The sequence below is a fragment of the Notolepis coatsorum genome (assembly GCF_963971535.1).
Source record: "Notolepis coatsorum genome assembly, chromosome: 9".
Classification (NCBI taxonomy): Eukaryota; Metazoa; Chordata; class Actinopteri; order Aulopiformes; family Paralepididae; genus Notolepis; species Notolepis coatsorum.
The window spans coordinates 130,609,181-130,629,180 of record NC_140173.1 but is presented as its reverse complement, the minus strand read 5'-3'; the positions used below and the strand labels follow the sequence as shown (position 1 = coordinate 130,629,180).

The window sequence follows — 20,000 nt, the reverse complement described above, 5'->3', positions numbered from 1 at the left end:
GTCTGCCAGAATGGTCTGAACGCTCTTCATTTAGCCTCTAAGGAAGGGCATGTTGAAGTAGTCGCCGAGCTACTGAAGCTCGGAGCCAATGTGGATGCAGCTACCAAGGTAAGGCCCGCCTCTTTACCCATCACACCTCTGGTGATGTCAGCCAGCACTGTAGGTGCGGGCTGACATGGCTATAATAGACCTAGTCGTTTTATACGTTTTGTTAACTAGCCTAATATTAAGAGCCACATTGCTAACACTAAATGACTGCCAGGCTAACATTTCCAGGCATTTTTTTTTTTATATTGTTGTGTAGCTGCAAAATAAATAACTCTATAGCTTCAATTTCACTTCCCCACTGTTTCCCAAGTGTTGAATATCACAATTCGATTGTGATCGGAGGATCGAGTAAAGTGCACCGTAGCACTTACACTCTCCCCTGTAGACTTACTTTGCAATGCATTTCTACGGAATGGGAATAGAGGAGAGGAGCTGAGAGGAATCATTGAAAGATTATTTAGATTCCAGCCGGTAGGTTTAGTCCTCTTTCTGTGTACAGCCTCTCTCCCAGAAGCTAGACGGCGCCTTGTGCTCAACACAAACACACGAGCACAATCAAAATATTCAACATCAAGGAGAAAATCGGTTCCCCATCCCCCAATTAAACCATCTCTAACGTGACCCTGAGGGTGGGAAGGACCGGGGGCCTCTCAAACGCCTCCTTCTCGATGCCTTCCAATTTCTCTTGTTACGTCTCCAATTACGTAGCAGATTGAGACAGACTATTGTCTGTGGTTTTCGGAGGCTTTTAGAATCCAGTTAAACAGAGAGGTGCTTCATTTTGATGGAGTGAGTGTTTGGAGCCAGGTGTAACTCTGTCTCCTCCGCCCCACTAATGTTCTGCCGCTCTTGTTTTGGGTGAATTAAAACAAGAGGCCTTGTCTTGTCTTCGCCTCATTAGCTCTATCCCAGTCAAAAACACGCTGCCGCTGGGACGTTTATCACCCTACTCACACCGTGGAGGTGAACACTGCCAATGACGTTTGCCAAGGAGCTGAATAGAATAGATTAGAAGAGACATATATAGTGGACATTATATGGAGAGGAATTTCTATAGCTTCCCTTTTTTTCTTTTCTACCCTTTTTCCCATCCCCCATTGCCAACTCCCTCCTGGTCGCTGTGCTGCCCTACTTTTCGTCACCAGCCGCCGCCTCTTGTCACCTGAAAGCTTGGAGTTTCACTGGGAGAGCGTAAAGTGCAAGAACGTTCGTGCTATTTTCCCCACATCCGCTCCCTGCTGAACAGTAGGAGTCGCCAGGACTCATACCCCCCCGTTGGCTTCCCACCCACGATCACTGCCAATTGTGTTCGTAGAGACGACTGCTGTGCTTAGACCTCTACCCAGCCGCCCTGAAAGTATATTTCTATTTAGGGAATGACTATTAGCAGAGGTGAGAGAAGGTAGGGTATGCTTTCCCCTTGCGGCCAGAACCACGGTCAGAACTCAACTCAGGTAAAGACAAAATCCAACCTGGATTCAATCCAACCTGCCACGCTACCTTATCCCCTTGTCCAAAGGGTTGATGATCAACCAATCAATCAATCATTCAGAGGTATCACTATTTCACTTCACATTGTCTAGTTCATAAACTCATGCTGGACTCAGTGCTACTGGCATTGTGCTCAAAAGAATCTTGCCAATGTCTATGTACTGTATATCCCCTCTGTCTCGTTGTTACTGTACCCCTGTTAATGTATCGTTAATAGTCCTGTAATCAGATACAGCTGTCGACGGTACTTCCCCTGCTCTGAGCTTTGGTGTACGTGTTACATTTGCTGCTATTGTGCAGCAACACCGCGCTCAGGTGCCAGGGCCCATGTATCACGCGGCAGGCCGCTTGGGGTCAATCCTTCACAGTGGCACCATATAGGCTTATAAAAAGACTACCGTGGGTTTATTTATGGCCGCGGCGCGGTGGGAGCTTGTTTTTCACGTGTGGGACGCGAGGCATCGGAAGTGGCACATCGTTGGCAGCCAGCACTGGAATTCCAGTGATAGAAAAGCATTCTGGGGGGATCGGACTGGAGCGAGAGAGGCTGCAAGGGGGTACATTTTAGATAGTGATGCAGATATAAAATACACACAGACACACACAGACACACACAGACACACACACACACACACACACACAGACACACACTGGGAGCAGGGACAGTGAGGACAGGAGGTCTTAACATACATTCCTGTGGTTGTATTCTAATCCAGAAAGGAAACACAGCTCTGCATATAGCCTCGCTGGCCGGCCAAACAAGCGTAGTCAAAGAGCTGGTCACCAATGGAGCCAACGTCAACGCACAATCTCAGGTGGGGACATGCACGCTCTCTCTCCCTCTCTTTCTTTCTTTCTTTCTTTCTGTCTCTCTCTCTCTCTCTCTCTCTCTCTCTCTCTCTCTCTCTCTCTCTCTCTCTCTCTCTCTCTCTCTCTCTCTCTCTCTCTCTCTCTCTCTGCTTTCTGGAAATAAATACACGGCATTAAAATGTACCAATCTATTACCTTTAAACCTTAAAGCCCCAGTCCGGAAATATAGATCGATCAAAATGGTCTATTTTACCCCAGTGTTTACAAACGTCACCAACATTCACAGTCTCAAAACGCAAGTAAAATCTTAAATTAGCTCTTGTGGTTTAAAAGAGCTCCGTTGATCAAGAATTAAACCATTTGTCTCTGTACGCTTAAAATTTTTTATTGTTATTATTATTATTCGTTGGTGGGGGGGGCTGCCCATCTGTTTACATTTGCATTACGGATTGGCCTTTTAATGCACATGCATAATATAGTGATTCCTTTGAAGGAATCGTTTACTGTAAAAGGCCTCTCGCATGCAGTAGAATCTGGCAGGTGTCCAAGTAGGCTTCCCCTCTCCACCTCAAGGATTCTGCTGCCCTTGCATTTGTTACACTTCGACGCTCTTAGATGAAGGTGAAATAAAGGGTTTGATAGACAAGCAAAAAGACACACAAAGATCACTGAAACACTTCAGTGTAATGGAGAAGGTGTTTTTGTTCTTTTGTTTTGGTTTCACAGAATCATCATCAAGGTTTATGAGTCACAATTGATTGATCACGTATTGTAATTGTAAGGCTGTTGGTGTCATTGTATGGTTATAAGTTAGATTCTGTACACAAAATAGTCAAATAATATATGTTATTATATATATATATAATATATGAGAACGGATAGAAGAGATTTTGTGAAACACTGCATGGGTTTCACAACAGAGCGTTGGTCATCCTGCATTATCTCATGCTCCAAAAGAGAAACCAATTAAGTCACACACTGTCAACAAAAAAACAAAACCAGAGGAGACTTTGCATCAGTCTGATTATTTTTTCGTCAGTGTGAGAGATTTCTTAATTTTTATTCTGTTTACTCAGATGTTTTTTTTTTGGAAAGGTTTTGAGAAATGCCATTGACTCGCAAAAGAGAGGAGTTGCTGTACTGTTTGTGCCACAGAATACCTCAATGAGCATTTGTACACCTCAGTAACAGATGCTCAGGAGGAGACTGAGAATAATGAAAGCTACACCGCACACTAGGGCTGCACGATTTTGGGAAATAATCTAATTGCGATTTTTCTGACAGATATTGCGATTACATTTTTTAATTAAGCAGACCCACAGAGGTTTATTGTAAAATGCGGCTTGCATCTGGCCTACGCGGTGGGTCTTTTTGGGACACCAAGCCTGAAAATGTTTCTTTTTACCTGGGAATCGATACCGGTACCCAACGGTACCTTTTTTTCTGTACTTTACTCTCCCTCTCTGAAGTCTAAACTTCACAACACACAATCTAAAACCCCTTACCTCCCTCTCCCAAACCAATCTTGTATCTCAATGGGACCTTCCTGGTTAAACAAAAAAAAAAAAAAAAAGAAGAAAAAAGAAGAAAAAAAAATGCGATATTATTTTTGTGTGATTTGATAATTGCATCATTCCAATCGCGATTTCGATTTAAAATCGATTAATCGTGTAGCCCTACCGCACACCATGTTCTTCACATAACATAACAACAGAAAACAACTTTAGTGAGATACGTTTCGCTTCACCAGGTCATCAGATAAAACATCTTTAGTGAGCACAATGGTTCAGTACAAGGACCTTCACCACCAGGTCATCAGATAAATCAGGGTTTCTCAGGTTTACATGTCTACGATGAAATGAAATGATCCAGTGCTAATGTACTGTATATATGTTGTTGATCCCCACCTGTGTGTGTAGAATGGCTTCACGCCGCTCTACATGGCAGCCCAGGAGAACCACCTGGAGGTGGTCCGGTTCCTCCTGGAGCACAGCGCCAGCCAGAGTATGGCCACAGAGGTACTGTATACACACGCCTGTGTGTGTGTGTGTGTCTGTAGTAGCCTTCACGTGTCTGTGTGTCACACTTCTATCTGCTCTGTACACCTCTCTGTGTTACATCATGTACTGGACCGTCATTGCATCTGTTGTACTAATCACCTCCGTCTCCTCTTCCTCTCCTCTTCTCCTCCTCCTCCTCCGTACTACCTTTGTTTTCTCTATGACCTATTCACTCTGTTTCTGTTTTTTTTATCTCTCTCTCTCTCTCTCTCTCTCTCTCTCCTCTCTCTCTCTCCTCTCTCTCTCTCTCTCTCTCTCTCTCTCTCTCTCTCTCTCTCTCTCTCTCTCTCTGGCTTAATGTATCTCTCTCTCCCTGTCTTTATCACTGTCTCTCTGAGCTTGTGTCTATATTCCTCCATCTGTCTCTATTTGTGTCTCTCTTTTACTCTCACACCCTCCCTCCCCTCTCGCCCTCCCTCTCGCCCTCCCTCTCGCCCTCCCTCCCTCCTTCCCTCGCCATGTCTCCATGAGGGGCTAGCGGCAGGCAGCTCTTCATTGATTGGTAGTGTATGGTGGTCTATGGGTGGAGGCTGAGTGACCTTGGGGGCAGGTCAGAGATCTGGTGTGGGCCGCTGCCTCTCCTCTCCTCTCCTCTCCTCTCCTCTACTGCTGCTGCTGCTGCTGCTGCTGCTGCTGCTGTTCTGATACACTGCTCGGCCTGTGGAAAACACACACACACACACACACACATGCATGCATACAAATATGCAAACACACATATACACACACATTGATGATATAATGGTTTTAACTAAATCAATTATAATTAAATAACCAGTAAAAACTAGTCCAAACCCATTGACATCACATCTAGGCGGAACCAGAACCTAAACATTAACACAGATATACCGTCATACAGTACATGCATGCACATGGCATGCATACAGTATCACACACACACACACACACACGCACACACACGCACACACACACACACACTCTCATACACAACCATGCATTACGTAACACACACTTACTGGACCCATGCACTGATACAAAACTCCACATAGATGAAGGCATATTATACAGTATGTATGCAAACACACACATATCTGAACACACACACACACACACACACACACACACACACACACACACACACACACACACACACACACACACACACACAGAGCTATGTCACGGAGCTATCAGGTGAATAATGGATGATAAGCGTGGGAGAAAGTGCTCTATCCAGTGTATCATTATGTAACCCACACTAGTGTTCCGTGGAAACAGGAGGTTGGGAAGCGTACACTATCTGTTTTAATGGAACACAAGTCATACTATAGCTATGCACAGGTTCAATTCCTGTCTTTTTACATGTGTTATTCGGGTGGTTCTTTGGCCCTGGACGGCAGGGGACACTGGAATGCGTTTGGTTTGGTTCTCTGGTTATACCCATACTAGCACTGATTGTAGCTACCGCTAATGCTAAATTAATAGGGGTCATTTAGCACACTGTGGTGCCCTGGTGTTATTATAGGAAAGACAGTACTTTATAGTATTTTGGTTGTTGATTGATATAAGGTGCGGTTTGACCAAGAAAGAATACTGGAAAATGATGAAAGGGTTGCAGTTGGCCCAATGAGCCACATTCATTCAACAACAGAGGTGGCCAAATGTTGCTGATGTTTGCGTGGGTATTTCCAACAGAACCAGCCAATGCTTTCCAGTTTCAGCTGGTTGTTAACCCTTTCACTGCCACACGACAGAAGGTTAGCCCTTTACTATCACACAACCGACTATCGGTTGTGTGATAGTAGTAAAGGGCTAACCTTCTGTATTGTCACAGTGAAAGTTAACCGGCTGTCGTGTGGCAGTGAAAGGGTTAAGACTCCTCATGCCATGGAACCGTATGAGCATCACATGACTAAAACAGGATTGTTTATATTAGAATATTATTAAGACTCAGCGAGAGACAACCGCATGCAATTCCAAGACGATATGCTGGCATATAGCTTTCCTATGGTCGGATCATCCATATAGCATTTTTGAAATATAAAATATAAACAAACCCCCCCTCTACTTAAAAATCTACTAACTAAGATTTCCGATCATTCGGAATGAGGACCTTGGAGGGAAAAAATAGCTGTCCTCATTTCAAATGATCGAAAATCTTAGCCAGTACATCTTTAGTCCCCCCCCCCCCCCCCCCCCCTGCTAAGTGAACATCAATCAGAACATCCCCCGCGCCAGCCACCCCGCCACGAGGCCACAACAGTACAACCGATGCTTAACCACCCTCCCCCTCCTGGTCCCACTGACACTGTTCCCATGTCTCTCCTCCCGCGGCGTATACAGGACGGTTTCACTCCCTTGGCGGTGGCTCTACAGCAGGGCCATGACCAGGTTGTCTCCCTGCTCCTGGAGAACGACACGAAGGGCAAGGTACGCTTACCTGCCCTGCACATTGCCGCACGCAAGGACGACACCAAGGCCGCGGCCCTGCTACTGCAAAACGACCACAACGCCGACGTCGAGTCCAAGGTGAGAGGCGGCGCTTTAGATTGGTGGGTTTTATTGTTAGTTGGTTGGTTGGTCGGTTGGTTGGTTGGTTGGTTGGTCAGTTGGTTGGCTGCCTCTTGGTATTTAGCCGCTACGACAACATGCATTGTGTTTGTGTATATAATTAATTATATAACTCCAGTAAAACAACACTCACCATTGTAGTACTTATGTCCAGGGAAATAGGAAAACGTGAGTGGGTTATATATATATATTACATGTTATTCTAATATACGGAACAGAGCCAGGAGACACAGCACAGCACAACTAATAGCTTGGTTTCTCTACCTTCTCCTGGGAGTAACACCTGCTAACTGATTACTTTGAGTTTTGTTTTCTATTGTTTTCAACTAAGCTCTTCTGCCCCTCTCTGCACCTCTCGGAGGCTTTTTTGTATTCTTTGCTGTCTAACTGCCCGTTCTCTCCTCTCCCGGCCGGCCGGCTCTGTAGATGATGGTGAATAGAACAACAGAGGTACCCTCTATACTCTGTACATTATACCTATCCATCGCAGCCTATACAAAAAACTCAGAAAAGAAATACTACAACTGCCTTGATTCATGTAGTAGTGGTGTCTCTGCAGCCCCCAGTCCTCCTCCCTTACTCCCCCCCCCCTCTCTGTTTTAACACCCCTCCATCGCTTCATTCATGTAATGGATATATCTTGTTTGTTTCTGATTGATATAGAGAGAGTAATGCAGCATGTCCTACTAATACTGACTGTGGAGTTCTGTGGCAGGAGGCTCGGGTGGTCGAGGGTTCCAAACATTCGATTGATTTCCTGGCCTCGAAAAGGTTCAGTAAATAATTTGTGGATGTCAGCAGTGGATAATCCAGGCAGTAAAACTGAGTAACGGGATAATGCGTACCACGTGAACAGTGCTATCATTCATTGGTATGTTATGAGCAGTGTTTGCGCCATAACCTGCATGGCAACCAAATTCAGAGAAACCCAGCCTCCTAGCAACAGACGACTAGTCTAATTAGTTTCCTAGACCGTCTAGCATCCCCGGTCCTCATCCCCTAGCCTCTCTAGGTTTGTGCATGGGACCTTAGCGACAAGCTAGCTCTATATTGGTCCTATGGGACCAGAAGAACCTCTCCCCACCAAATCAAAGCCAGGCCGAGGTGGCTTTGCCCTGTGAAAGCCTGTTTTGGTTGGCATGACTGTGGGCTTTGTCAGGCTGGCAAGCTGACTGGCTGGCTGCCGTAACTGATTAAAAAATGGCTTTGTTGACCTGAGGCTCATAACGCAATGCATGCTGGTCAATCAGACATAGCAATCGCATGGATGAAAGGTGATGATGGGACATTTTACAAATATACAAGATTATTTTGTATCACAAGCCACAGTTATGATCAATAGATCAACCCTGCATAGCCAGGCTTTTTAATTATTCCCTTTCGTTTCTTGTTTAATTGATTTTGTTGTCTGTTTTCAAAACGTGAAAATTGTAGCTATTAGCTTTCAACTAATGATTCCTAATTGCAATATCTTTGGAAACACATTCCACTTCCTGCTGGATTATTGGTTAATGGGAACGGGGATCACAGTGATTGCGTTGGGTTATCTGAGATCCCCTCCCTGATTGGTTAGCTTAGGATAAAACCTTCTCGCTTTTTCAACTGTTGCTTTGACAGCTGTTTCTCACTAAGCCCGGGGTTTTACCAGGATATGACTTCATATATTGAGACATTAACAAATGAAAACTTTGACAACACTTTGTCAATAGTGGGCCCTCACATCTTACGTTCATATTACCCAGAAGTTTGACTGCACTGACAATGTTATGTAAAAGTAACTGCATTCTCACTGTCCCTCAGTGTGGCAACGCAACAAGTTACATTTCAGTGTCATGAAAAGCTCATATAAGCCCATGAGCATTCAGTATGGTACAGAATGTAACACCAACATACCATTGACCCTGTGTTTGATGTTCCAGTAGAAAGACTTGCTCTGCTGTGGTGATAAGTCATGTGTGAGTGTATGACTGTCCAGTGGACTGTATCAGCTCCCTGTGTAGTGGACTGTGATTGAAGTCAGACCTTAATTGATTTTGAGATTGATATCAAACTCATGGCCATTACTGACCCTTTGTGTGTGTGTGTGTGTGTGTGTGTGTGTGTGTGTGTGTGTGTGTGTGCGTGCGTGTGTGTGTGTGCGCGTGCGTGTGCCTGTGCGTGTGTGTGTGTGTGTGTGTGTGTGTGTGTGTGTGTGCGCGCGCTGCCTCAGAGTGGTTTCACGCCCCTTCACATCGCTGCTCACTACGGCAACATCAACGTGGCTACACTGCTGCTGAACCGAGGCGCTGCTGTGGACTTCATGGCCAGGGTGAGTCTGCTCTGCCCTCTGCTGGACAGGAGGGGTGTTACACACACACTGAGAAGTAAACAGCACCAGTAGAGGTATTTAGAGGCCATGCTACTGTACACCTCGCGGTTATATTAGAGACATTATTATTATTATTATTATTATTATTATTATTATTATTATTATTATTATTATTATTATTATTATTATTATTATTATTATTATTATTATTATTATAACACAAAATCATAGTTTGATTGCTAGATGCTATTCATCTCCCCAGTGCCATAACAAAATCACTCTTAACTTGTTCTAGTTCTTAGCATCATATTGTCACACTTCTTAATTCACTTCGGATAAGAGCGACAGCATGAAATGTAAAATGATGTTGCGCCATGGATGGACATCTGTGCAAGGAGTGAGATAGGAGAAGCATGGCATCAAGTAGCTTAGTGTTTCAATCATTGCCACACTGCCGCCTTACCTAATCAAATCCAAATAGAGTGCAGTGTGTACTGTGTGAACGCGGCAGGCTACATTGACATCTGTGATAAGCAGTCGTCAGAAAACAAAATGCTCACTTCCCATACAAATGAAATCTATAGCACTGTAGATACTGTATGTATCTCTTGCAATTTCTGCCAGGCTAAAATGCTATGTTTCCTCAAGCACTGTTTGTTTGACATGGTGCAAATAGAGAGCAGTATAGGATTATGGCGTTTATTCCTTGTCAACACGTGACTTTTTGTTGTGGATCTAACAGCACAAACCACTATCATCACCTTAGTCACAACAGGGAATAGCTGACAAGAGTCAACGGCAGCCAGGAATTACTGTATATCCACACCAGCAGTGTCTGTTTGTACGTACTGCTGCCTGTTCATATTTTAGGACTGTATTAGATTAGATTCCAATTTTTTGTCATCGTAGGCCTACAGCACAAGTGCAGTACAACAAAATGAAGTTGGCATTTAGTCGAAAGGTAACAGTAAAGTGCATTAATAATAAACAGTGTACAAGTAATTAAATGTAATATAACAAGCTACTGAGTGAATTATGCTAATCTGATGTATCTACAGTATTATAATGTACAGTGATACAGGTATAAATAAATATACTATGGTAGTAAGCCACAGTGGCCCGTGGTATAACTAGTAAGAGTATAAGTATGGGATATATACAGATATGCTGTAGATATATTATATACAGGTATGTAAACAGGAATGTATGCAGATATATTCAAACACATGTAGATAAATATATATATGCTATATTCAGTATTATTGTACATGGCTATCATACAGTGATATATGGGTAGACTATATAGGGTGAGGTAGGTAGTTATGATTACAGTGTAAGGCAGTTGTAGACAGTTGTAACGCTACAACAGCAGAGATCATAGGATTAAACAATGGAGCTGATTCACAGCTATGAGATGAATGATAAAACACTGGCCAAGTACGTACACGTCTCCAGCTTACCGTCAAAGATAAGAAACGATTGTATTTAAAAGCAACTTATTCTGTCTATAATGAATGAATGAATTATTTTATTTCGAATGTTTACACATACAAATAAATAAACATAAACAAATCATCTTTTGAAAATTTTCACAAATAAACAAACGAAAAGGATAGGTTTGAAGCCGAAGGCTTATAGAGCAACCTACCCCTAATTCAAAAACAAATTTAAAAAAGTTAAAGTTCTCAAAATATAACTATCAACAATCAAAAATCAACAAAAACCTATCCAAAAAAAAAAAAAAAAAAAAGTTTGCAAGATAAAAAAAAAAAAAAAAAAAAAAAAAATCAACAATCAACATAAACCGTTCCCGAAAAGAACATAAGCCAACACAGGAAAATCAAAACGTAATCTGCAATACCCGAGTTTCATGGTAGAGAAAAACGTATTCTGTCTATAATCATTAATTGCAGGAATGTGTACGATATACGGTATTTGTTTTTGTGTTGACATGATACGAAGCATCCTGTTCTCAGTGATCTCTCTCCATCATTACACGGCACTTATTACACCGGACCTCTCTCTCTCCGTCTCTCCATCTCTCCAGAATGACATCACACCGCTCCATGTGGCGTCCAAAAGAGGCAACAGCAACATGGTCAAGCTGCTACTGGACAGAGGGTCCAAAATAGACGCCAAGACCAAGGTGAGACACCACCAGTCTTGCGGGCTATATAGGCTATACCGCAGGACACCCACTGTTGTTGATCTCAGCAGGGGTATAGCAGTAGACTTGTGAGATGGTACTACAGTGTATGCATTAGAAAGGGCGACTTGCAGAGAAATACATATAGTGTTGGCCTATCAAACTATTTTCAATCTGTTCCATTTGCAGCACTTATCTTTTACGCACATGATTATACACACCGGTGTTGTCCTCTGTGCTCAGAGATGGTCTAGTGGTTAGACTCTATAGAACCACATGTAAGGGCGGCCGGGTAGCGCAGCGGACTAAGCGCCTGTCTACCACCGCAGAGACAGTGGGATCGAATCCAGCTGCGGTGCCTCCGGCTTGGTCGACCGTCCATACTGACACAATTGGACAATGTATGTATGGACAATTGTCTCTCTCTCCTCCTCCTCCAGGATGGCCTGACGCCGCTCCACTGTGGCGCGCGGAGCGGCCACGAACAAGTGGTGGAGATCCTGCTGGACCGAGGGGCTCCCATCCTGTCCAAGACCAAGGTAGCTACGGGAGCTAACTCCTGCTCGTCTCAGGCACCACTGGTCGACTTTTAGACTCAAACCATAATAATATACACTAGGTTTCACATCAGTAACGGACATGCATTTGATCTCCTTTAGGCATTAGACTAGAATAGAATAGAATACGATTAGGGATGCTCGATATTGGCTTTTTTACCGATACTGATATACCTATATTGTCCAACTCTTAATTTCCGATACCGATATATGCAGGGTTTCCCCCCCAAAAAACGTAATAATTTCAGGTAATTAACATTACATATGTCTTGTTGTGGAATTAACATAACATTATGCATACTTTTGACAATAAATTAAATCAGAATTTGTTCTTACTTGCTTGCCTGGGTAAATAAAGGTTATAGAAATGTAAAAAAAGAATTTTTTATTTTATTATTTTTTTTAAACCGATACCGATATTTTCCGATATCACATTTTAATGCCAATATCGGCCGATAATATCGGACATCCCTAAATACGATACAATACAACTCTATTGTCCCAGCAGGACATTGTAGTAAGATAAGAGGAGCAGCGACAGACTTGATAGGACATAGTTGATGCCAATGTTAAATGTTGTTTCTTTACAATACATTCTCTCTACCTACCACACACATACTGTAGCCACTTCGCCCACATGTTATCCGCGCACACACACCCGTTGTTCCAATTGCTGTTGCCATAGTGTTGTGGCGTTGTTTGCGTATAACGTCTGTGCCAACCTCCCCAGGCCAGAACAGCCTGTCTCTCCGCTCGCTGCATACAGTCTGACCGTGCAGGACCGGCCAGCCGGCGTGTAACTAGAGAAAGACATTGTTGTAACAACCTGGTTATAACAATGATTCTGTAACACCTTCCCATAATAACTTCCCAGTCACAGTCTCTCTCTCTCTCTCTCTGCAGCACACAGCCACGCCCCCTAACTACCTCTATCTCTCTGTCTGTCCATCTGTCCATCTGTCCATCTGTCCACGTGTCTGTCCGCATGTATGTTTGTCTCTCTCTCTCTCTCTCCCTCTCTCTCGGCCGCTCCCTCTCTCCGCCCGCCCTATAGAACGGCCTGTCGCCGCTCCACATGGCGACGCAGGGCGACCACCTCGACTGCGTGCAGCTGCTGCTGCATCACGACGTGCCGGTGGACGACGTCACCAACGACTACCTGACGGCGCTGCACGTGGCGGCCCACTGCGGGCACTACAAGGTGGCCAAGCTCATCGTGGACAAGAGGGCCAACCCCAACGCTAAGGCTCTGGTACGTGGGGTGGGGAGAGAGATTTTTATTTTTTATTTTAGAAAAAACATTTATTTACATAATTCTCATTACAATGTGCGTGTCAATACAATTAAATAACTAACTACACATGATATCGGGCAACATGTGTCCCCATAATACTTAAAACCACATGAGATCTCACAAAAAAATAAATGCTAAAATACAACTTTCCTTCTGCAACACAACAAAAAAAATTGAAGCTCCACCCAAACAAACAAAATGTCCATACTTCCATTCAACACATAAGCAAGAACAACATATGAGCAACCCAAGAAGGGTCCCGTCAGTCCATTTTTGTCCGTTTTGATATTCAGCGCATGAAATAGATCCCCTTCATCAGGACCCTCCGTTCCACTGAAATAATCCTGCAACAGGTATTGTCCCCCGATGCTCCGCGCTTCAGTCCAATCGTCCAAACAGACTCTGTTGTGACAGGCTGTCCTCAGTCCCAATAAAGAAGCCACTTCCTCTGCGTGGCGAATTTCTGACCCGGCTACATCCACTACATCTTTCAGTTTCATTGTCCCAACTGAGTGCAGACGCTGTCCAAGCCCAGGTCTACTCCCTTCGTGAATGTCCAGCCGGGCTCCATACATCAGATGTTCCATAATCTCCAAAAGGAGTGCACAACAGATAAAAAAACACAGGATCCGTCCTAAAATACTTGGATTCTGTTTACCCTTCATTATCCATTTTATTGAGCTTCTGTACAATTTTCCTCAGTCTACAAACTTCCTGGGAAGTGTACCCCCATTGTTCTTCAACCTCATTTGAGTCCTTTCTGACATAATAAACATCTCCATATCTTCAAAAAAATTCTTCATTCTTCATTCGTACCTGCTGCACTACCACTGTTTGAGGGGAGGGCAGCGTCTCTCACCCCTCCCTCCTCTGTACCTGCACTACCCGCAGCCTTGCGCTGCCGAGCCCCGTCTCTCACTCCCTCCTCTGTACCCACACCACTACTGGTCGAGGGGGGAGCAGCGTCTCTCACTCCTCCCTTCTCTGTACCTGCTGCACTGCGTCCCTCCCGGGGCTGAGATTGTGCGTCTCCCGCCTCTTCCCTCACACAATCGCGCACCAAATGTCCTTCCTCTCCACACTTGAAACACTTTGAGTTTCCAGAGTTCACAAAAACGACATAGTCAAATCATCAACTCTCAATTTTAAAACCAAATCGAGCTCTTCTCCGTTGTTCTCGAGAATCATTCAAACCTGGCATCTATGTGAGACAACATGTTTTAAACAGCGGAGATTTGCATCCAGACGACAGTTTCCTTATCGGGGAAATTATCCTCCCATATCGTGCAAGTTGATTTATCAGTACTTCGTCACTTATGAACGGCGGGATGTTATTTATATTAATCCTTCTGCCTGGTGTGGAGAGAGGCGCCACGGCAATAAACACATCATCGATACTGACTCCGGATTCTACCACAGAGTGCACCTTCTCAAGACAGTCTAGGAAAATAACAACTCCACCGTTCATCCTCGCGGCTGATTTCACACTTTAATGCCCAACGACCTCACCTATTGCCAAGCTGCAGTCCTCTACGGACACATTAGAAGCATTAATCTTTACACCATGCTTCCTACCGAGTTTGGCAAACTCCATACTGGCGTCAACCTGGCCGACTGCCAAACAAACAAACTCCCCACTTAACCCTGTACACGCCAAACACAGAGCAAACTAACACTACACTATAATTACAATATAGCATAAATACATTTAACTAACAGGATAGATAATGAAAAACGAAAACAAAAAACTCCAATCAACAAAACCAAGTGCCAAAAGCTGTGGCAAGAGAGGAGGGAGATGAGGCGGAGGCAGGGGGGAAAGGGGGAGGAGGAGGCGGGAGTAGGGGAGGCAGGGGGGGGGGGAGTCAAAGGAGGGAGGAGGGGGAGGAGGGCAGAGGGGGAGACAGGGAGGGAGGCAGTGAGATAGGGAGGGAGGGAGTGAGATGGGGAGGGAGGGAGTGAGACGAGGAGAGAGTGAACATAAGGAAGTCTGAACCCAGAGCAGAGAAGGAGGACTTTCCAAACAAAAGGATGCAGGAAGGGGAGAGAGACAGACAGACAGACAGACAGAGAGAGAGAGAGAGAGAGTAGAGAGAGAGGAGAGAGAGAGAGAGGAAGAGAGAGAGAGAGAGGAGAGAGAGAGAGAGAGAGAGAGAGGAGAGAGAGAGAGAGAGAGAGAGAGAGAGAGGAGAGGAGGAGAGAGGAGAGGAGAGGAGGAGAGAGAGGAGGGAAGAGGAGAGAGAGGAGAGAGAGAGAGGAGAGAGAGAGAGAGAGGAGAGAGAGAGAGAGAGAGAGAGAGAGAGAGAGAGAGAGAGAGAGGAGAGAGAGAGAGAGAGAGAGAGAGAGAGAGAGAGACGAGTGTTGACCAGTGTTTCCACTCTGCTGCTCTCCTCTCCTCCGCTTCAGGGTGTGGTTGGTTGGCAAATGTATTTTTCTTAACCTTCACTCACTTCCTGTCAGATTAGTTCTTCCCCTTTTGGCCATGATAACAGTCAGAGGAGCTGTGACAAGAGGCCCTGTCCATCCTTCAGCCAAATGTGTACCATAAGCAAAAGGCTCAGTCTAATAACTCTGACATTGATGATCTGCAGCAACCACATTTTAAAGGCAAAGTATGTGTGTGTGTGTGTGTGTGTGTGTGTGTGTGTGTGTGTGTGTGTGTGTGTGTGTGTGTGTGTGTGTGTGTGTGTGTGTGTGTGTGTGTGTGTGTGTGTGTGTGTGTGTGTGTGTGTGTGTGTGTGTGTGTGTGTGTGTCTTGGCATGCTGCATTATTGAGTATGTTGTCATGCTATGTGGTGGCTGTGGGTGTGGTAACTGAGGTCCTCTGAGGGGAAAAAAAAGAGCAGAAACTGTGGAAACATTTGTGGCTTAAAGGTCTTACATTCGAAAAACACATACTGTGTTCTCGCTTACTCTTATTCCCAAGACATGTCATGTCTGAAGGAAAGTGCTCTTTTCGCTATACAGAGTATTTCTGTAACGGTCTGCGTTCCAGCATACCTGTGGCGTTTTTGCTGTGTCTATTTTTAGACTGAGGTTTTTTTTCCTGTGTGTGTGTGTGTGTGTGTGTAGAACGGTTTCACTCCTCTTCACATCGCCTGTAAGAAGAACAGAGTGAAAGTCATGGAGCTGCTGCTCAAACACGGAGCTTCCATCCAGGCCGTGACAGAGGTACCGCGCTAGACTCTACTCTACTTCACTATCTATTCTATTCTGCTCTACTTTACTCCGCTCTAAATCACCCGATTCTTCATTCCTCCCCCCTTTAAGCAACTGTGGTTCACTTTGTGACATGCTGTACATTATTGTACTGTGATGAATATAGAAAATGTACTCACGTTAAAATATACCAGACTACTGGACTCTACTAATCCACTCTATTCTGTTCTACTCTTCTCAACTCTATTCTTCACTCCTTTCCCCTAAGCAACTGTATTCTTTGTTCCTGTGATATACTGCGATATACTGTTATTGTACTGTGATACACTCTATTTATGCCTCTTTCCACTGCATGGTACCTACTCGACTCTACTCTACTCTACTCTACTCGCTTTTGGTACCTGGTACTTCTTTCGTTTTCCACTGCAGACAGTACCACGCCATCAGTGTAGCTGGTTGTCATTGTGAGGGCGCCGTGATGTTAACTTCAACGCGACACACACACACGTATCGAAGCTAGCTATGAAGCTTATAAGATACCTTCACAGTGTATTCTGCGTCATTTATTGATGAAACAAAACCAACAGCAACACAATTTGCCTATGAAGATACCTTCACAGTGTATTCTGCGTCATTTATTGATGAAACAAAACCAACATCAACACAATTTACACCAAGAACAAAGAGTTTAGTCTCACAAAAAGATCGCAAATTTTGTTAGCTTACGTGTAGTTAGCTAATAAGGCAATGGTATCATAGAATAGAATAGAAATACTTTAATCATCCCGAGGGAAATTTGACAATACAAATCGGGATGATTAAGTATTTCTATTCTATGATACCAGTGCCTTATTAGCTAATGTACGCTAGCCGCAATGCTAACGGTTATAATAGAAAATCCCAGTTACATTAGCACGTAAGGTAACAAAATTAGCGATCTTTTTGGTGAGACTAAACTCTTTGTTCTTGGTGGTAAATTGTGTTGATGTTGTTTTTTTTCATCAATAAATGAGGCAGAATACACAGTGAATGTATCCTTTTTTTGTTTATTGCACTTTTTCTTGCTGCAAACAAATAATGAATCCTAATGTTTAGTAGTCGCGAGTCTATTTAAAGATGGCAGGTTTTGTGTTTTGTGCAGGACGTCCCCTGTGTTGCGCAATGATAACGTAGTGACTAGTCTCTCTTCTGACCAATCAGTGGTCTGCGGTGTTTCACATCACTTTTTGGTATCACTTCTACCTGCTTGGAACCTCGACAAAGCAGGTACTAAAAAAGTACCCGGTACCAGGTACTATCCGCAAACTTTGGCAATGGAAAACCGAAAAGGCTGAGTAGAGTAGAGTCGAGTCGAGTAGGTACCATGCAGTGGAAAAGAGGCATTAGTTCCATTGTAGGCAACATAGTGCTTCTTCTACTCTACTCTACTCTACTCTACTCTACTCTACTCAACTCTACTACTGCTCTACTCTACTCTACTCTGCTCTACTCTACTCTACTCTACTCTGCTCTACTCTACTCTACTCTGCTCTGCTCTACTCTACTCTACTCTACTCTGCTCTACTCTACTCTACTCTGCTCTGCTCTGCTCTACTCTACTCTACACTTCTCTGCTCTACTCTACTCTACTCTACTCTGCTCTACTCTACTCTACTCTGCTCTGCTCTGCTCTACTCTACTCTACTCTACTACTGCTCTACTCTACTCTACTCTACACTTCTCTACTCTACTCTACTCTGCTCTACTCTACTCTACTCTACTCTGCTCTACTCTACTCTACTACTCTACTCTACTCTACTCTACTCTACTCTACTCTACTCTAGCTCTACTCTACTCTGCCTCTACTCTACTCTACTCTACTCTACTCTGCTCTACTCTACTCTACTCTACTCTGCTCTACTCTACTCTACTCTACTCTACTCTACTCTGCTCTACTCTACTCTACTCTATTCTACTCTATTCTACTCTACTCTACTCTACTCTACTCTACTCTGCTCTACTCTACTCTACTCTGCTCTACTCTACTCTACTCTACACTTCTCTGCTCTACTCTACTCTACTCTACTCTACTCTGCTCTACTCTACTCTACTCTATTCTACTCTACTCTACTCTATTCTACTCTATTCTACTCTACTCTACTCTACTCTACTCCTACTCTGCTCTACTCTACTCTACTCTGCTCTACTCTACTCTACTCTACTCCTACTCTACTCATACTTTACTCTGCTCTACCCTTCCTACTCTACTCTACTCTGCTCTACTCTACTCTACACTTCTCTACTCTACTCTACTCCTACTCTGCTCTACTCTACTCTACTCTACTCTACTCTACTCTACTCTACTCTGCTCTACTCTACTCTACTCTACTTACTCTACTCTGCTCTGCTCTACTCTACTCTACTCTACTCTGCTCTGCTCTACTCTACTCTACTCTACTCTACTCTACTCTGCTCTGCTCTGCTCTACTCTACTCTGCTCTACTCTGCTCTACTCTACTCTGCTCTGCTCTACTCTACTCTACTCTACTCTGCTTCTGCTCTACTCTACTCTACTCTACTCTGCTCTACTCTGCTCTGCTCTGCTCTACTCTACTCTGCTCTGCTCTACTCTACTCTACTCTACTCTGCTCTACTCTACTCTACTCTACTCTACTCTACTCTACTCTACTCTACTCTACTCTACTCTACTCTACTCTGCTCTGCTCTACTCTACTCTACTCTACTCTACTCTACTCTACTTCTACTCTGCTCTGCTCTACTCTACTCTACTCTACTCTGCTCTACTCTACTCTACTCTACTCTACTCTACTCTGCTCTGCTCTACTCTACTCTACTCTACTCTACTCTACTCTGCTCTGCTCTACTCTACTCTACACTTCTCTACTCTGCTCTGCTCTACTCTACTCTACTCTACTCTGCTCTGCTCTACTCTACTCTACTCTACTCTACTCTACACTTCTCTACTCTACTCTACTCTACTCTACTCTACTCTGCTCTGCTCTACTCTACTCTACTCTACTCTACTCTACTCTACTCTGCTCTGCTCTACTCTACTCTACTCTACACTTCTCTACTCTACTCTACTCTACTCTGCTCTGCTCTACTCTACTCTACTCTACTCTACTCTACTCTACTCTGCTCTACTCTACTCTACTCTACTCTACTCTACACTTCCTCTACTCTACTCTACTCTACTCTAGTTTCAAGTTTCAGTTTCTTTAATAGTTGTCATACAGAAGTACAGAATACTTTTATACAAAATGCTACTCTACTCAACACTGTTCTACTCTACTCTACTCTACTCTACTCTACTCTACTCTACTCTACTCTACTCAACACTGTTCTACTCTCCAAAAAGCCTCCCATGGTTTACACAGTAGAACATAATTAGTACTTATTGTGCTTTTAGAAGATCACGTGTGATAATGGTACAATAATAGGTATAATAATTCCATAAGGAATGGAACTGTGCTTTGTTTTACTGTAAGATTGATTCGTCAACCCTGATTAACCTGATGTATATGCTATATATATGCATTGGTATATTAGCTTTTCATATATAGACATATCCTTGTTTAAACATGTCCTGTATTTACAG

The 20,000-nt window shown here is 43.9% G+C and overlaps 1 protein-coding gene across 1 annotated transcript in view; it reads left to right on the top strand.

The window, feature by feature from the left end:
- LOC311234756 (ankyrin-3-like) overlaps window positions 1-20,000 on the top strand; it is a 323,045-nt gene that overhangs the window by 222,968 nt on the left and 80,077 nt on the right. The window contains 10 exon segments of the mRNA XM_084321999.1: window positions 10-108; window positions 2,256-2,354; window positions 4,269-4,367; window positions 6,711-6,896; window positions 7,365-7,388; window positions 9,148-9,246; window positions 11,294-11,392; window positions 11,833-11,931; window positions 13,004-13,201; window positions 16,316-16,414. Coding sequence (XP_084178125.1) covers window positions 10-108; window positions 2,256-2,354; window positions 4,269-4,367; window positions 6,711-6,896; window positions 7,365-7,388; window positions 9,148-9,246; window positions 11,294-11,392; window positions 11,833-11,931; window positions 13,004-13,201; window positions 16,316-16,414 — 1,101 coding nt within the window.